Source organism: Apostichopus japonicus, chromosome 8 (genome assembly GCF_037975245.1).
Source record: "Apostichopus japonicus isolate 1M-3 chromosome 8, ASM3797524v1, whole genome shotgun sequence".
Lineage (NCBI taxonomy): Eukaryota > Metazoa > Echinodermata > Holothuroidea > Aspidochirotida > Stichopodidae > Apostichopus > Apostichopus japonicus.
Genome location: NC_092568.1, coordinates 32,556,749 through 32,576,373, shown reverse-complemented (window position 1 = coordinate 32,576,373; position 19,625 = coordinate 32,556,749). Strand labels below are relative to the sequence as shown.

The 19,625-nt window shown below is 35.5% G+C and overlaps 1 protein-coding gene across 4 annotated transcripts; it reads right to left on the bottom strand.

The window, feature by feature from the left end:
• Window positions 1-1,456: 1,456 nt before the first annotated feature.
• On the bottom strand, window positions 1,457-18,171 carry LOC139971633 (axin interactor, dorsalization-associated protein A-like). 4 transcript variants are annotated; one of them, XM_071978273.1, is made up of 10 exons: window positions 17,866-18,171; window positions 16,528-16,643; window positions 14,167-14,227; window positions 13,344-13,397; window positions 11,676-11,806; window positions 9,942-10,105; window positions 9,042-9,164; window positions 7,395-7,517; window positions 4,868-4,985; window positions 1,457-3,822 (listed from the first exon to the last, which is right to left on the bottom strand). In XM_071978273.1, the coding sequence occupies exons 2-10, from the start codon at window positions 16,632-16,634 to the stop codon at window positions 3,726-3,728; spliced, it is 978 nt and encodes a 325-aa protein (XP_071834374.1). In that variant the 5' UTR covers window positions 16,635-16,643; window positions 17,866-18,171; the 3' UTR covers window positions 1,457-3,725. The 4 variants fall into 4 exon arrangements, with proteins under 4 accessions (XP_071834374.1, XP_071834373.1, XP_071834375.1 ...); XM_071978272.1 differs by having other exon boundaries at window positions 17,903-18,133; XM_071978274.1 differs by lacking the exon at window positions 17,866-18,171 and adding an exon at window positions 17,645-17,785.
• Between the last annotated feature and the right edge of the window lie 1,454 nt (window positions 18,172-19,625).

Genomic DNA, 19,625 nt, shown 5'->3' with positions numbered 1-19,625 from the left:
ATGGTAGTTGTAGATATGATTACCAGCCTTGAACTTCCCATATATAATTTCCAAATGAATTCCCAAAGTTAACTTACCAAATAGTGAAGAGTGTCATGTGTTTCCAAGAGAAACAGTTTGGGTTTCTACTCCCCCCCCTCCCCCAAGTGCAGGGCCGTCTTAACGCATGGGCCCACTGGGCCCTGGCCCAGGGCCCCGCAATCGTAGTAACCCCATGTCTTAATCTGGGAGGAAAACTTATTGAATAGGCCATTATGCCTGATTGAATTCGATACTTGTCAACTTGTGACGAGAGTTGGTGAAACACTTGAGAGTTTGACATTAAATATTCGAATCTGAGTTGGCAACCCTGGAATATACAATGCCCCGAAGGCTTACAACACCAGACAACTCGGACTTCATAGGCTCTCTCCCATGTGCATAGAAAGCGACATCCTCAAAAAGATTGACTTTCAGCCAATCATACAACAGTTTACGATCAAGAAATGCCGCAAGTTCCGTTAGTTTCCTCAGTTGAAAGACTCAACACAAGGGTGTTACAAATGGTGAGTCCAGTATTGTTAGGGAAGGGATGGAGTGCAACTGGAAGATTACTCTTCTAGAATGTATTTCAGCTTTTAGATATATCACGTATGTTATTCAGCTAAAGTTTTATGCTTTATGGGCGACATAGGGAGGGGTGGTAAATGCAGGCATGTCTATGCTTGAGCGATTGTCAAGGATGTCAATTTTTCACGCAACTTTTTTCGGACTCACTTGATTGAGGGGCCCCGCTCCATTGCCGGGCCTAGGGCCCGGTAATCTCTTAAGACGGCCCTGCCCAAGTGGCCAACAAGTATTTTATTCCCAGAAATTAATAAGAATTATTGTATACATTTAAACTGTGACACCTGGAAAGGGGGGGGGGGGTGAGGGAGGTAGAGAGGTTTAAAAACTTTAGGCTGATTGTATCCATTTCTACAATTTGTAACATTTTAGTATTTTTTTCCAGAGATTAATAAGTATTACTGTATACATTTCACTCTGACACCTGGAAAGAGGGGATTTGGGGGGGGGGGGGGAGGGCAGGAGGTTTTAAAACTTTAGGCTGATTGTATCCATTTCTAAAATTTGTAACATTTTCGGGAGTAGTGTTGAATCTTTCTAACACAATTGTTGTAGTACTAGGAATAGAATCAGGAGAAAGTAGAACCAGATTTCATTAGTACTCATTTAATAATACTCTGCTAAAAATGAAGCATATTAATTTCACATTCTTAGTAAATTAAAAAAGGTCAACATAAAGTAGCTTATAAGGAACCAAATCAAGGTATCACAGGGAGAGTGTTTGTTTCAGTGGTGGGGGAGGGGGTGGGTTACAATATAAGGGTTAAAGGGTTAAGACTTTTTAATACAACTATAATTCTCATACTAGTAGACATCCAGAGAAAGTAAAACCAGGCTAGCTCATAAGTACTCATTTAATTCACTTTGCTAAAAATGAAGGCATATATTAATTACACCTTATTAGTAATTAAAAATGTTCAACATAAAAAAGTAACTGGTAAGGGACTACCAAATCAAGGTATCACAGGCACTATGCTTAAAACAAATATTTCTTTTCTTTTCTCGGTAACAACATATAAAGAAAACATTTTGTCTGTCAACAAGAAGAAATCCTTTATAGGTCCACTTTACGGTGCTTTGTAGCAATGACAAAATACAAATATGATATAAATCAGTATATTGTACCTGGAATCTTTGTATCAGGGTTGGGTGAGAAACAATGGTGCTTGCTTGTTCCACGAGACATAAAGTCTGCTGGATTATAAACATTGTGAAATATAGAGTAGTTTAACAAGTTATTCATCCCACTGGCGACATATTTATTGTCCAGATGTCACCAAGCTTGCACTGGGTAAAATGTGTTGTGTTCAAGGTGGGATATAGTGGCATAGGTTAAGCAATGGTGGATTGGTCTAAGGCAGCAATGCGAGGGCAGTATATATCTAACATTGTTATGTTTTAAGGATGCATTTGGATTCATGACTCAGACTGAATGCAAAGGGATTCTATTTTACTTGTATCACGGTGCTACCCTCCACCTCTATTAAGAAATACAAATATACATTTCACTACCTTTCACCTCTATAAGGAAATACAAATATGCAGTAAAGATAGGTTAATTCAAAATACATATCTCATACAGAATACAGATCTCAATCATCACAATTGTAAATGACTACGGTTCACAATCATAAAACTTATACATGTTACAATACATATTAAAACAATACATATTTTATTATTACATATTATATAAAACAATACATATTACAGCTGCAGAAACCAGACAGGCACTTAATTAAAGCAGCAAACAAACAGTAAAACCAGTGATCAATTTAATTTGTTTTAATAAAAACCTCTACAGTTACTAAATTTACCACACTTACAAGGTGAGTTGCTCACGATAACATATCCGTACTTAAATATTTAGCAGCAGCATTTATAACAATTCAAGGATAAAAATTAAAAAAGAAGAAACAAAGAGCTGCACATGTTTTTAATTAGTAAATTATTGTATTAACACAAAGATTGGATTTATACATGAGCCTGTTAATGGGTAGTACCATCTACGAGAGCCATATATTGGTGACATATTTATATTATTTTTTTCATATTTGTAGCAGTGGAGAGTAATGTGACAGTGGCTGAGCAGTTCATCAGCAAAACTGATTTTGTGTTATGTTTAACAACCAGTTCCCCAATGACCTTTCAAAGTACTAAAAACACTTAAATTTTGGTAAAACTGCTTTTTGACTTGAAAAATAAGAAACAAATGCAACCACTAAACTTTTCAGTCAAATTACAAAAAAAAAATAAATAAAATTAATTGTTGAGGTCTTTACATGGTATAAGATGAATCTTTATACCAAAAGAGAAACATCTTACCATAGGCCATAATCTGTTACGTACCAATGATTGTAACATACTTGTAACTGCACAGAACCACTTTCTCATTGGTTCAACCATGAAAGCGAGCATTTATAACTTTTGAAAGATACCAATGTGTACTATAATGAATACAAAACCTACATACAATGTTTTTCCATAAAATGTGAGGCAAGGGTTTTCTCAATTTTGCTGGATCCCTCCTTCCTGTTTTTTTCTCTTGCCTTAACAACTTACCAATACGGTATGAAAGGTTATATTCCCTAACTTGATATATCCACTCACAGGACTATCATAACTACTGGACAATATAAGACTGTTGTCCTCACTCAAGAATACTTACACCGCTATCATACGCAACCAAGAATACTCACAATGGCCGGGGTCGAATTGTGCCTGCTGATTTGGAGGCCCGACTATTACTTAAATGGTTTAAACATAACTTGCAAATAATATTTGCAATACTTTTATGAAGAAAGCACAAGGACTTTAAAAAAAAATTGTAGCATAAAATATCAAAGATGTTACTTGAATGATCCAAACATTCTCAAACACATAAAATCTCAGGCTAAATTTCTTTTGCAAATGGTTCGCAAGGTAAGAACGTCATTTACCAAAGAGACTGTAGCATTTAAAAAATGATAAATATAAAATGAACATACATAATTTTCAAAGGACACATAAAAGAATGTTATGAAAATACATGAATTTTTGTCTACAATACATTAATACTTGATGGATTTCAAGGTGGATAATTGGTGGGGATGGGGTGTAGGGATTAGATAAGACTTCACCTATGACCTTTGAAGAGTGAGATGGAGATGTAAATACAAGGTTTTATTGGTCAGTAAGCTGAGTTTCTTTCTTCGGTAATCTGTCGGCTTCTTATATCTGAAGAAACAAGCAAAGGATAATCCCATAAATGCTTGGAAATATGACAAATATCTCACCATTCCTTTCCTACTTGATCAGATTTCTTTGCAAACAATCAACACCATAAGATCAGTTTTGGTTAATGCAGGGAAAGGGCTCTTGAATTGAAATTGATTTCCTTTTCACAAATCTGTATTTTAGATTGAAGAAGGCCCAAAACATAATGTGCCACTTTGTTCATCGAAATCACATCGCTAATGTTGAAATTGAATATTGAACTTTGACGTTTCATCAACTGAATGAATCGATTTCCAATTCATTTGATAAGGAAGAGACAAACGGTCGTGATTTAGCATAGATCTCTTGGTCAGAGATAGAGGGGTGCCTTTTAAGAAAATTTACCCACGCTATCATCGCCTGGGCATGAAAGCCAAACAATCAAACTGATCCATTCTTAGCACCAGTCACATGACATCGAGACTGTGACCTTGTGATCGTTTTGATGTTACATCAAATATGTATCCTGAGACTCCTGGAAGGGTGTAGATCTATAATACACACGCTCTTAGCTAAAAGGCTGAATAAGTTAGATAGAGCGGGTACCCAATTATATGTGAGTACCACATGAAGGGACACAAATAATTCACTGTGACCATGCAACTTACAAATATAGCTTTAACAATGTACAGTACAACTCACAAGTAAGTTAGATAGAGCGGGGTACCCAGTTATGTGAGTACCACATGAAGGGACACAAATAATTCACTGTCACCATGCAACTTACAAATACAGCTTAAGCAATGTACAGTACAACTCACAACTTACAAGTAAGATAGAGCAGGGTACCCAATTAAATTGTGAGTACCACATGAAGGGACACGAATAATTCACTGTCACCATGCAACTTACAAATACAGCTTTAACAATGTACAGTACAACTCACAAGTAAGTTAGATAGAGCGGGGTACCCAGTTATGTGAGTACCACATGAAGGGACACGGATAATTTCACTGTCACTATTCAACTTACAAATACAGCTTTAACAATGTACAGAACAACTCACAGTTCAATGACCAGAGGTCCAGGTTTCATTTCGTCCATCTCTAGGAAGGCGTAACATTTGGTACTGATTGCTCTTTTCTTTAACTTGTAGTGTTTGAACTCAAAGAAAATGGCAGAACCTTTGCAAAAATAGAAGACAAAGCCCCAAATAAGATATGCAGATATTATGCAAATCCATATCAACATAGAATCTTAAATGCAAAAAACAAGTAAAAAGAGTCACCATCTGTAGTGAAGTCTGCAAGTAGGGAGCAGAAAGCTGTGCTTTGTTACATTAGCTGCTTAAAAATGTCCTAGGGATAGCTTAAGGGGATTAAAAGGCTGGGCTTACTCAGACTTGTAAAGACTTATTAAAGGATTAAAGGAAAAAGCTAGAGACGAGGAGAAGAAGGTAGAAGGGTTTTGGGGAGTTGAGCTGTGGCCTTTGTGAGGTGAGGAGCTGAGGCATGAACGGCGAAAAGGAAAGTGAGAAGCCGAGGGTGTGTTTTAGGATAGAGGAGACAGTGTTGTGTAGTATCTGTTCCCTTTCGAGGGGAATGGTGATTCACACCTGACGATGATCACCCAGTCACATCCCAGGGGCTGAGAGCGGATCAGTCGTTCAGTAGTTTGGTTTTCGTGCCCAGGTTCTTTCCTGGACGACTTTTTCTTAAAAAGTAGTGTTGTGTAGAAGAATATAGTGGAAGTTGGAAAGGAAGGCTGGATGTTTTTGGAGATGTAAGAGGAATCAGTGGTGTTTTGAGGAGTCTGTTGTAAGAAACAAAGAGAAGCATGGAATAATTCACTGTGTGCTTAATTTCTTACCCCAAACTACCTCACACCATCACAGGGTATAATTTAGTGTTCAAAGTTTGTGTAGCTGTTATGAATGTTCTAAACTCTGTCAGAATATATAATGACATGGTTCCAGTGTAAAAAAGATGCTATACGACTTTGCATAGCAAATTTGATCACTTTGCATAACATTCCACAATGTGTACTGGATATATTATTCCATGTGTCATTTTTATCATAACTTAATACTGTGTAATTCACCACACCATGTATGTTCAGTTGAGCAGTGTACCTATTCGTGTAAAGTAACATACAACGGAACATTGAGAACTGACTTGGGCAAAACTGTTCATGAACAGATATAACATTTTTGCCAACCTTCTGTAGTGGACAATGGCTCCATACATAATTATCAGCATGAATAAAATACAAATTTTTGCTCTTTTGCAACAAAAGATTTCATTAAAAAGGGATTCCAAGCAATCGGAAGGTAAAATTTTTAATACCAGTGAACACTTGAGGTAGCGTAGTGTTGGTAGAGCACAGAACTAGTTTGCTCAAGTGACTGGCAAGAATCCTGAACTAGCAACAATAAAATGTTTCTCTTTGTTTTATCCACAATTGACTGTTCAGACAGAATACCTATATCCAAAACATTATCAGTTGATATGGTGTAACTACTTCAGAGTCAGGCAAAGGCTTCCTAAACTTCTTGGTTTTAACATTTTAACTGTGCACACTTTTCAAAGCAAAATCCTAGATGATACTAACAAAGTTAATGTAAAGTCTGTGAACTTACCTTTGCTTTCATCATTACTAAAATCTCTTGGAGAAAATGATTTGAAATATTTCGAATATTTTGGACAATATCAATTCCGATATAGAGTTTCACTATTATAACTGAGATGAAAATGTCATGTCTTTTGCCTTCTTAGGTAAACATGATTTTGGTATGTAAATAGGTAGCAGATGCTACATCCACAGTTAGAATCAAATAAATATATATATGGTTTTAATGGTGGTATGAACAATGTAACATGAATTTGTGATCATGTAATAGGATCATGTAACATGGCAATGTAAAATTTAAATGTGATAATGTAACATGACAATGTAACATTTAAATGTGATAATTTTAACATGAAAATGTAACATTTAAATGTGATAATGTGAACATGACAATGTAACATTTAAATGTGATCATGTTAACATGGCAATGTAACATTTAAATGTGATAATGTTAACATGGCAATGTAACATTTAAATGTGATAATGTTAACATGACAATGTAACATTTAAATGTGATAATGTTAACATGACAATGTAACATTTAAATGTGATAATGGAACATGACAATGTAACATGACAATGTGATAATGTAACATGGCAATGTAACATTTAAATGTGATAATGTAACATGGCAATGTAACATTAAATGTGATAATGTTAACATGACAATGTAACATTTAAATGTGATAATGTAACATGGCAATGCAACATTAAAATGTGATAATGTTAACATGACAATGTAACATTTAAATGTGATAATGTTAACATGACAATTTAACATTTAAATGTGATATGTTGACAAAACAATGTGACATTTAAATGTGATAATGTTAACATGAAAATGTAACATTTAAATGTGATAATGTTAACATGACAATGTAACATTTTAATGTGAAAATGTTAACATAACAATGTAACATTAAATAATTACTTAATTTACTATGCAACTTGAATCTGAGACTAACCTGGTGGTAAATTCTCTAACGGTTTCTGTATTTCAACATTGACGCCGAATAAGATGTAGGGATCCTCCCTCTCCGTGGAGACTGGTGTATCCTGGGACCTGGTGACATCAATACCGGTCTTATCTATCAAGAGGACGAGATTATAAATTAGACATTACAGAGTATTTTGTTGCACAGTTTTGGGAAAGTTGAGTTGTCTTTCACTAGCTGGTAATTCATTTGAGCAGTACATGCTTTATTAACCATTGCACCTGAAATTGTCAAATAACCCAATACTTAAAGCACCGAGCTTGTAAAATTCTGTACTAAATGACTCAACGACGATATTTCACTGATAATCAGACTCACTTGCATATCTAGAGCAGTGTTCTATAACTCATGCTTTCCCAAACTGTATATCAAAACCCAAAAGTGGGGTTAACATGGGTCAGGAGCTGCAGGGGTGCTGTAAAAAAAAAACACTAAGTTGATTGGTAAACCATGTTTCTGGCACGCAATAGATTCATTCCCAGCTTCTGATGACAAAATTTCACATGTAATATTGCCAGTACTGAGACAACCTGACTTGACCTTAATGCATGAAATGCATAGGCTATGTAAAAGATAGTACGTTTAAATTTGTTGCTTATCCTTGGATAACTAGCCATTTTGCTGACAAACGTTCATCCTAAATTTGGTAAGATTCAAGACGTTTTTCGCACAAATAAGTTTGGTAAATGTTTTTGAGTAGCGTTAGGATCATAATTAATAGTATGCAGGCATCACTTTGGGGTGAAACTTTAACTCAATATGCTCTTTTAATAATCTGTCTGTTTGCAATCAAATCAGTTGATGTGTAACTTAATTATGAGTCCCCAGGGAGTACATTATGGGTTGTGGTTAGGCTCTGGGGAATTTTAGGCCCTCAAACATTATGGGTTGTGGCTACTCTAAAGAAAACAAAATAACATAAAACTGTTAGCAAACTGCTTATCCACTAGAGAGCCTGTGTAGGAGAATGTGTGAAAGTAAGTTGGCCTGACATTTCGATCCTAGCAGGATCTTCTTCAAAGGCTAAAGAAGTCACAATAATGATCACCATGGATGGCATGACAACAGTTTGGGAAACAGAGTTCTATACACAAGTAGATGATATATTTGTATTCTTGACCAACAAGTTAGTAATTATCCACACCAGTTATAGACAAAAACATCTTATAGACAAAAACTCTTATATGCATAGTAGGCTAGGCTTTACATACATATGCTATGACAGTGGGCTATAGAGGTTGGCGAATTCTTGCTGAAAGTGACTTTTCTGCTGAACACCGATACACGACAAAATTGGAATTTGAGGAAAGAAAAACTTGCACTGGCTGTCAGGCAGATGTAAACCTCTTATCCTATTGATCAGCTTAAACAATAACATGTAAAATACATAATATCCAGTGATGATATAAATAAGCCAGTCTCCTTATAAACTAAGCAAACACTTGCCAGAGGTGTCAAGTCAATACATATATCTGTAAATTACACAAATTTTTGACACAACATTAAATATTAACAACATTAACTTTCAAATTCTTTTGCTTTTTTTAAATCTTTTTCTGTCTCTATCTATCCTCTACCCTTCGCCTAACTTTCACTACTTTGCCCATTTTTTCTTACCCTTCACTAATACAACTAAAAACGGATCCAAATAAGTAAACAAGTCCTTCAGTCCAAGTTTATCAATTCTAATGGTAAGATTTGTTTTTCCAGCTTCAGGGGGTATCCTCGGTAGTAAAGTTCCTGTTGACAGAAAAGAAATTAATATCACATCACATTTTCTGACTTGAGACATCTTCAGCACTACTTCATGTTGCTGGCAGTCTTCTACAGGCCTGTGCTGCAAGTGCATTAACAACAATTTAAAGCAGATTAGCTGTGTCCCCCTGTATTAAACTTGTGAGCTTTTTGTACTACATGATGGTGGCATGAAGCCGGGGGTTGGGTCGGGGGTGGGGGGGGGGAGAACAATAGTCTGAACCCTTTTCATCCCTGTACCCATAATTAAAGTTCCAAAGAGATCGTAAGCAGTGTCAATCAAATCCAACTTGAAACTGACTTCATGCTGAATTCTACTGACAGATAAATAAAGAGCAAGAAATATGAAAGAGATTTTAACACTTGCAAATTCGGTGGGACTGGAATTTAGTTGAAACTGTCAATGATGGCATGTGAAGCAGGGATTGGATTATCCCTGGGGGTTTTCTTTTGGTCATTAACACAAGCGACACACTTTCATGTTTCCCTTATTTTACGCTTTATGTCTGGTTTTGCTTATTCTTTATTCAAAGAAACAAAAAATTGTATGTTTATTAAGAAAGCGAGAAACATCTGCAAGCAGATGGGGGACATTAATAGTTATTTATATCAGACATTTCAATTGTCTAAAACAAGCATTATATCTATAAATTTCAACTGTACCGGTATCTGACATGTTGCAATTATTCTGACTTATTACCATGGATACGGTGACTTTATGAATAGTAGAATACAATGATGATATAGAAACTTGTTTAATACCAGCTGGTTTGATGCTTGCATGGGATACTCTCAGATCTTGGAGTCGAGATTCTGCTCGAGAGGTTTTGTCATCTTCATCTTCGTCGCTGTCATCTCTGACCTGTTGTCCATCAATTTCATCTCCCTCTAAATCAATCTCAAAATTACCTCTCTGAATATTTAACCTGAAAATTATACGGAATTAAAAAGAGGTTTAACACAAATCATGACTCTGAAGAAAGAAACATCTTGGACTGTTTGGAGATAAATGTTAACTGGTAGATGAAATGGGAAGTGCCAAAAACTGTGAGAGTACAAAGGGAATATGTTTGATTGATGAAAGAAAAAGATATTTAAAAAAAAGTTATTTAATAACCAGAAAACGAAAACGTTTAGTGGTTCAATGCACAAACATATTCATAGTGTGGTAGGCCAAACATTTTGTTGATTCATAAACTTGTGCACAACAAAATGTATTGACTAATGTGGCAACATATAAAGGAAGGTACCGGGAATCAGTTATCATGTGGACAAAGTCTATTTATTGACATCCTATGAAATTAGGTACATGCATGAATATTAATGAGGTCAAATTTTATGATCTCATAAGCCCTTGACCACCGGTTAATGTTCATGAGACGAGAACCAAAAACAAGAGGGCACGTCTACTCATCCTAGGTCACCTACCTACCAAGTATGACAATGATTCAATTTGTGTTTATTGAGATATCATTTTTACAGGCTGTTTTTGAAGATTTTCCATTAAGCCCATCCACTCATGAATATGAATGAGGTAAAATTGTTGTTGCAAAGAACATGTACTTACTATGTAAGAGTGAAAGAGATATCGACATTTTCAGAGTTTTACGTCAAGCCCCGCCCACTCATTAATATGCATGACAGCCCCAACAAACATAATAGGGATCATCAACTGACAATGACAACACATATATACCAAGTATGACATCAATCACATATTTCCTTCTTGAGATACAGTGTTTACAAACTATTGCCATCACATACAAACACACCCATATGCACATACACCAACTTGACTGCATGGGTTCCGATGCATGCCAAAGCATCGGAACCAAAAAACGGAGTCAGAGTAGCTTGTATATATCGGCTCACTATCACAAAAGTCCGTCTTGTTAATCAACATATTTCACACAATGCCAAGTCAACGACTTGGGTTCTTATTGATCTTTGTCGCATAAGCTTGGTCACTTTCTGTTAAGAATGTTATTACTTTAACACACACAAGAACACAAGAATAATTTCAAAATGATACAATTAGTTGGTCTCCAGCGGTACCATTGATAAGGGCCATACTAATATTAAGGCCCGATTTTAACATAGATTTCTTCAGATTGCAATAAGAATTAGTAGTGTTAAATGTAATGCTAAGGGTGAAGCCCAGATTTTTTGAATAAGAAGTACACTTAGACAGAGATGCATCTACAACATCTGGGCCTTGGCGGGGTAGTCAATATTGCTTTTATGGTACAAAATCAATAAACAAAATCATATGATTTTCTGGTCATATTTTTTGGGTGATGAGTCTCTTAGTTGCTTGTTTACAATGTTTAATTACTGTACCTAATATACTAACTAAGGTGACCTGTTATTGAGATGGGTAGAGGAGTGGGTGGGGTCATTATATTTAAATTAAGGTAAGACAATCTTAAAAATGTTTAAACAATAAAGAGAGAAGAGAAAAGTAATAGAAGCTGTAAATTGATGTTGCCGTCATACCTTTGAGTCATTAATGGGTTAATACTGAAGTCTACGGGGAATTCACAAGCTGCATTGTTCTGTAAGGAGATTAACGATGACTCCAGTCTCTTGAGCTCGTCCAATGATATACCTTCCCGATCCTGAGGTTTCTGCAAACCAACAGGACAGATGAAGAAGTAAAGATATATATATATATAAAGAAAAAGATTGAACTTTACTTGTCCTGAATCTTTAATTTGTGATTGTTTTTATTTTTTCTTCCCTCACAATTTTGTGTCACTAAAGTGTACACATTTGTTGCCATTTATACTAAACTTTACTCTTTCCGAGAAATTGGTTCTGTTTACTACTAATACGATGATATATATGCAATAGCATATTTGCACCGTCTGTAATGAAAGTTCAGCCATACTTTCTCAATGAGAGATCCACTTCACCCTTTTTACAAAATGATCCATGGGAAAGGGAGAGGGAGGGGTGGGTGGGGGGTGTAGTTGGTTATGTGACTGGAATGTGTTGTTCTTTAATTTCCATGTTCCAATAAGTTATATCTCTATAATATATATAATATACATTCTTTTTCCTCCTTCTGGGACAAGAAGTGACGATCTTTCTCAACTTATTTTAAACAGCGCTATGAATCAACCCTATGGTGTTTGGACTTCCGACTTGATAATAAAATGCAAACAGAGAGAGGGAATAAAATATTGGCTGGTGTGGAATTCCAACCAGTGGCCTTTGTGCTACAAGTCCTGTTATCCACGGACTGGCCTATCAAGTTCTGTACTGGTGACAAAACCTTTTATAACCATTTCTTTGTAGGGGATGCCTGTCCGAGGCTAAGAACCGGTCAAATAGCTTCCATAGATCTTGAGTAAATACAGGAGCTCTATTCCTGATAACGCTGATGTGAATCCCTTTCCAGACATTAATTTTAGTTGTTGGCTGTGATACTTTTCCGTTAATATCCATTCTATTAGCCTGAACATATAAAATCGCATACTCCTGAGAATGATTTTATTGTAACAATAAACGACCTTGAATTGACTGACAAACTAGGGCAAATAGTCCAGTAGTCACAGCAAGGACAATAAAAACCACGCAAAAAAAAAAAAACAATCTCATGATAGAATAAATAATTAGCTATTTCCTTAGATGTTTCTGATTAAAACGTTTTTTTTTGAAGACCATTCAATTGTTCAAATTGTTGTCAAATGTGGTTATTATCAGCCACATAGTGGCCTAGTTACATCCTGTGGCAGTCTAAGTACTTTAATCTACTTCCTGGAAGAAACTTCCTTGACTGTAAATATCTTCCAATGTTAGCTTACGCTATTTTCCCAATCCAAGAGAAAACTGTGTACATCTGTGTCCATTGATGCGGGAATTGAACGAGCCTTGAAAGACCAGTATCTTAATCAACATCTCTACATGTACTGCACAAGCTTGAGGGTTTTGCTCTGTTTAGTTAACATCCGAAATTTAAACATTTAACACACCATACACTAAAACACCAGTTTAGACCATTATCTATGAACTTTTCCCGATGACTTTTGGGACTTTCCTTCAAATTTCTGATACTAGAACCTATTAGATAGTTCCAGTGGTGCAAAAATTTATCAAAGTGAAACGTAATTATTTGTAGAAACCAAACTTTATGTTCAATACTTATCTAATCAAGTTTACCTGCAATGTCTGGGCTCTTAGTTCCAGGCAAGCTGCTATTTTGTTCAGAGTTTGCTATAACATAAAAGACAAAAAGACAAAGGGAGAAAAAGAAAATATTTCCATTGTTTCATTCATTAACCACTCAATTGTATTATGTGTGGTACAAATGTTGTGCAATGTACTATAAATATGGAACCATGCTAGAGGATGGATAAGAATATATATATATAATATATATTTATATATATAAATATATATATATATATATAACTAAATGAAAATGAAAATAATAAAAATAAAAATAATAATAAAATAAAAAAGATCACAGATGTCTTGGCATAATTTCAAACTTTTATTGATTAATACTTGGAAACATTCCCATTGGTACCAAAATAAAATTACTACTGTGGAATCAGACTAATTTCCTTCTCAAACTTCACTAACTTGGAGTAATCAAACTGATATGCCCCTCACTTCCATCTCCCTTCCCCTCCCCCTCAGGTAAAATACAGAAGTGAAGGCAAATGGTTTGGAAAAAAAAACATGTTGATATGGAATCATCACAACTTTGTTTATCTAATTGTTCCAAGTAACAATAACAAATAACAGACAACTTTACCAATAGCCTGGGAGATCTCCAGTCTTTCTTACGTTCCCTACTTCCCCCCCACCACCCACCCACACACCCCCCCCCCATAAAAAACACAGAGACTCAATGAAATAGCAGGGTCGTTAAATAATTCTTGCTGGGGAGCCATGAACTTCTTGGAAATCCATCTATAAATTGATCAGAATATAAACTATAGTGAATTCCTGTAGTTATTACTTTATACATACCAACCTTCTGCTTGTTTGTTAACGTTGAAGAGTGGCCAACTTCGTACATAACCTGTCTTGATAACCTGTAACCCAATGAGAAATAAAGTATCTATGTCATAAGGGTGAGAGAAAGTTTTGATTGTTCTTCAGGAGTTCAGGTCAATAGATTCAGTTGAATACTATGATATATATACCAAAGTAGAAGTACAGGCATTAGTAAGGTGCCTCCTGCAATTCAATGAGATTGTTTAGAGTAAAAGTAAATTTATTTTCAGTTCAACATGTCACACAAACATTCTAGTTATTCTTTTGTAAATCTTTGTTTTGCTTGAATCTATGTTCCTGTAGTTCCCAAGCTCAGTTCAGTGAAGTTCATGTGTACAAAGTAGCTTTGTAAACCTTTGTGAATCTCTTTTAATTTTTGTGAATGTACATGTTTATAATAACATTTTTAAAGGTATTATTCTGGACTTATCATTCTGTACTTATTACTTCAAGGTATTATTCTGGTATTAATCTAGAAAGGTATTATTTCTCTGCTTAAGTGTAAAATTTGTACCTTCAAAATAATAATGATAATCATAACAAAGATGACGATGATCACAATAATTATAACAATTTATAATAATAATAGATAATAAATCATAAATAAATAAATAAATAATAAATAATAAACTGATCATAAAAAAATTATAAATAAAGGATAATGATACCAATAATAATAGCATAACAGTAATAATAATAATAATAATAATCAGGAAGTTATTTGGGGTAATTTTGTAAAATTCTTCAAAACATTGAAATATAGTTATGGAAAACACAAAATCAACACGGTAGTTTTTAACCCGATCAGTTTAAATAATGAAGACAAAATCCTACGGACACGTCTTAAATAATGAACCCCAAAGGGCAAATAAAAAGTGTTTAAAAAATCATTTGGAACGTGATGTCAGCAGACAGTCTTCAGGCATGTGTGGTATAGACTACAGCCAGACAAAAGATCAAATAACACTTGACTTGCAATTCGGGATATCATAATGCCTTTCATGGGAAAAATGCATGGACCTGTACAAAAAATGGTATGACGTAATAGAACCAACATGAATTATATGATGCTTCAGTCTCCATTATTATTACGAGTTCAACCTGGTTAACTCTTTTATTTCTGCTCTTCACACCATTTTAGTCTGCTTAAGCCCTTCCTTGGCTAAGATGTAATCTGATAATCCCCTGATGGTGAGAATTGAACTAATCTGATGAGCAAACTGTAGATCCCAGCAAGCGGCTTGAACACATAATGGTGATGCGACATCATCATTTAATCAACTTTCCATGCAGACATTGTTGCATTTTCTATTTTTATTTCAGTTCTCATTAATCTACTGACAATACTAAGTTGAATCTTAATTTTGGTAACAAGTATACTGGGATTAAAGCCAAACCCACATTATAGTGAAAACCTCAATAAATTTCAGGGTTTCAAAGAAACTGCATTCCAGAGATTAAATATAGGTGTGTTGCAGTGAGTTGGCAAAACAGCTGTGGCAATTAAACTTGAAATCCCAAAGGTACTGCCTTATTAACTGCTAATATTCTTGAAGGACTTGCAAAACAAACTGTATAATGCTAACTAACTTCAAGATCATATCACTTTAAGATAATAATTTAAAGTCCAATGATATGTAATACATAGAGAACACTTCATGACAAGATTATTCAAAGATAAGTCCTGGTAATTTGGGATACAACATCAATGTTGAATGAATTGATACAGTAGCTATAAATGTTGCATCCCTGGCAAAGCAGTGTACTTCTAGTTCAATTTGTGCATTTCTCTTCGTAGTCTTAACTACAGCAACAAACTTACAACTGCTGTCATGTTGTGTGACAGGCAGGTTACATCACAAAATCATGAAGCTCAAGGTTAGCCTACAAAGTCACTCTCACAACAGGAAACCCCATGAGATCACTGGTATGGAAGAATTTAGGTACGAATCACAAACCAACATAGTCAACATGTGCTTGCAGAAATTATTCCTGGTTATATTTAAGTTTCCCCTCTCATTGCTAAAAAGTGTCCACGCTACCTCACCTCATCTACTGTACATCCAATGTTCATAGTCTCATTAGTCCAGTTTACAGTCTGATCAGTATTTCTTGTGACAGTTTTCTATCATTACAAACGGTTGACAATCTAAATTGTTGGGTCAACACGAAGAAATACTACAGTAAAATCAAATCTGCATCAAAGAGCAACAATGTCATCTAGGTTGAATAACATATTTTGGCTATCATATAGCATGTTAGGCTATTAGGTAAGGCCAAGAAATTCCTCACATTTTTTCTTTGCAAGTTCAAGAGGATCTTTACCAGAAAAGCTTACTTTTGATATTCTTCAACAGCCTCCACTAGCAAACCCCATGAATCACAGTCAACTCCTTTCATGAGACAAGCCTGCCATTCCCCAAAAAGTTTGGATGGGTCCGCCATGTTGTGTAACTATTAAGAAGGAAAAGCATATGAATGGTTATTGTTTCAGTAACTGTATTAATATTGACAAATCATTGTCATGTTTGACATGAAACAAAAATTACAGTATGAACAGTATGTGTAACATGTTTACACTGTATCTGTACTGTTGAAAACCACTAACAAAATGGGAAAAAATATGATTACGAATAATTGAGTTGAATTTTGCACAGTGTTTGCTACATGTACATGTATCTATAGTATACATATTTAGATGAAACTTTGGGCAATGTCTGGAAAAGTATCACTCTTAATATCGGCCTTTTTGTTAGATATAAATTTACTGTATGGCACTATCTGGTGGTGTGGGTTTTAAAATTCATATGAGGAGTCTCAAGGCGTTACATTACTATTGTAATTGTACAAATATGATAATATAACAAAATCTGGACAGGCTTAGAAAGCATAACTAGGGCCATGTCTTCATTTTTTTAATTGTACACACACGCACATAAAAAACCCTTAAAAATGACATAACAGAACAAATTATTGAATATTGATGACTTGGAACTAGTTTGCACAGTTACATTATCATTTGACTTCACTCTTGTGAAATAAACATTGAGATCCTTACTATCACACTTCAAACAGGGCTAAGTTTGTATCACTGTGATATAAAATCAACCCAATAGTTAAAAACCAAGGTTCCAAGACTATATCATGCCAAATTAGTGCTTGGCATTTAAAACAAAACATGCACTGTTTTTGTCCTAATGGCACAAACTTATTAAAACCCATTGCTGCAAAAATTTGCTCAAATTAAGGCCACTAACTACTAGACCTATAATGTTGGACCATTTAGTGAGACAATGGCTAAGTTTAATTTAGTCTGACATCAAACTAGCCTATAGTAGCCTACAGGAAAATGCCTATTTTAGTAGCTAGGCAGTAAAGGCCTATTCTTCATCATTGGCTTTTACATCAAAGTAAAATTAACAACATAGCTTACAGGTGGCATTCGGATTACCTACCACACATCTGGGAATAGTCAGAGTAGCATTTCATACATACACAAAAATACAGTTGTTTGAGACAACTGGTAAACACGCCTAATTAATGAACGACTAGCAGTGCTGCCTTACAAGATTTCGCGCAAATAGGCTCTACACTTTTACATATTACGAGACACACGCTTGGGTGGCAACCGTAACGTAAATACCATTACTTAGTCATTTACGAGCAATCGGTGTACCTATATTTGAATATCTTGAATAAAATACTAGTTTTACCCCTTCAGAGCTCTTTCTTTCTCATAAGAACGAAAAGACAGTAATTTAACCCGGCTTCTGTGTCTTTTGATTGTTAACTTTGTGCCATACAGATTACGTCATGATGGGCTGATACTGTGTAAATTTCTGTGTCTGTACTTGGCTTTTCCGTGTTATCGATCGCACCGAAAGTATGTAGCGAACGTTCGTATACCAAGTTCTACACAGAGATGTAGCCAAATATTCATTTTTTGGGGTAAGGGAAAACGGAGAGTATGCGAGGAGGGGCGTGGGAGAGGGGAAGTTGTGTAGGAGATGAGTGAAGGGGAACAGCCACGTATAATTCTATTGAACCACCGCCCCCAATAATAAAATCAAAGGCTATCTCTTCCCCATATCCGGGCTTCAAATGAAAAACAGAATATGTAACAAAAACAAAATCATCAATGAAATCACCATTTTGAGACATTACTTCAGATTAAGTACAATTGTCACTTAACAGCTCGATACGACTTAAAAATAACCTTTTACGTTGAAAACTGATCTTGTGAGAATGGTTAATTTCGTTGTACTCTAAATCATCTAGTCCGCGGTCAACGTAACTATACACTAGGGGGTTAAATTAATCCAGATAAGCTTATATCGTGGCCATTGTATACCAATAGTGTAAGAGGAAATGGTCATGATGATGCAATCATTTTGGCTAAGATCACTGTGTAGTATCTGTTCCCTTTCGAGGGAAATGGTGATGCACACCCGACGATGATCACAGTCACAGTCCCGATGCAAGGGGACTGGGGTTGAGGGCGGATCAGTCGTTTGGTAGTCTGATTTTCGTGCCCAGGTTCCGTTTCCTGGGCGACTCTTTCTTAAAAAGTGATTTGTATGGATTTAGTGTTTCGAGGAAGCTGTCGGTTAGACTGGCACCGATAACGTAGAAACAGATTCTCCGCCGGTACATAATTTTCCTCGATGTGAGGATTTCGTTTAAACCCTTAATCCTTAATGAATTCTATACTTTGCTTTCATATGCGATTAAAGGTATTGAAATCGATGACGATGTGAACAGGTCCATATATATGAAGGCTCTCTGGCTGTCTGTTAGGTAAAAGATTGTTATCCTACTTATCGCTGGAATGATTTTATTCATATGACTTTGCATTCTAGAAGGTTCTTAAAGGTATCCAGTAGCCTACATGCAATCTGATCTTCTTTAACAGCTGTCAGTTGTTTACAATCCTGACGACTTTCACTTTCTGCATTCTGGAAGGTCACGATGTGATCAGGCTTACTGCATTGATTCGTGGGTTTCGAAAAAGGAAATACATCAAACTATTCATTTTCAAAATGTGGAACTTCGTTTAAAGATCTGCTTTATTGCTCCAGTTATATCACTCTATAGCCAGCAAAGTTTTGTGATTACGTAATCGACCTCAGGCTGTTCAATTAACATCATTAGGCTCTTTGTGTGAAGACTGTGTGGCAATATGTTCATGTCTACAGAGTACTTAATCATTCAGCGTTCACACAAAGACCCTCATACTAGAAAAAACTATGAGGCAGGCGTTGCAGACTAATTGGTAAAAAGAGGTTTTTACGACCAAGGCAAATCGATTACGTAATCTCAAGAAACTTTTCCATAATAGCGTGGTATAGTTCTAGCCATACAGCAGACCTTTACTCTGCTTATTTGTAGAACCGTGAGAAATGAGAAGGTTTCACCAAGCTTATTTGCCAAAAGATT

Coding starts and splice junctions, on each gene's coding strand:
- LOC139971633 (XM_071978271.1), bottom strand. Junction 13,398..14,166: donor CGTTAACAAACAAGCAGAAG/GTTGGTATGTAT, acceptor TTTATGTTATAG/CAAACTCTGAACAAAATAGC. Junction 11,807..13,343: donor TAAGAGCCCAGACATTGCAG/GTAAACTTGATT, acceptor GTTGGTTTGCAG/AAACCTCAGGATCGGGAAGG.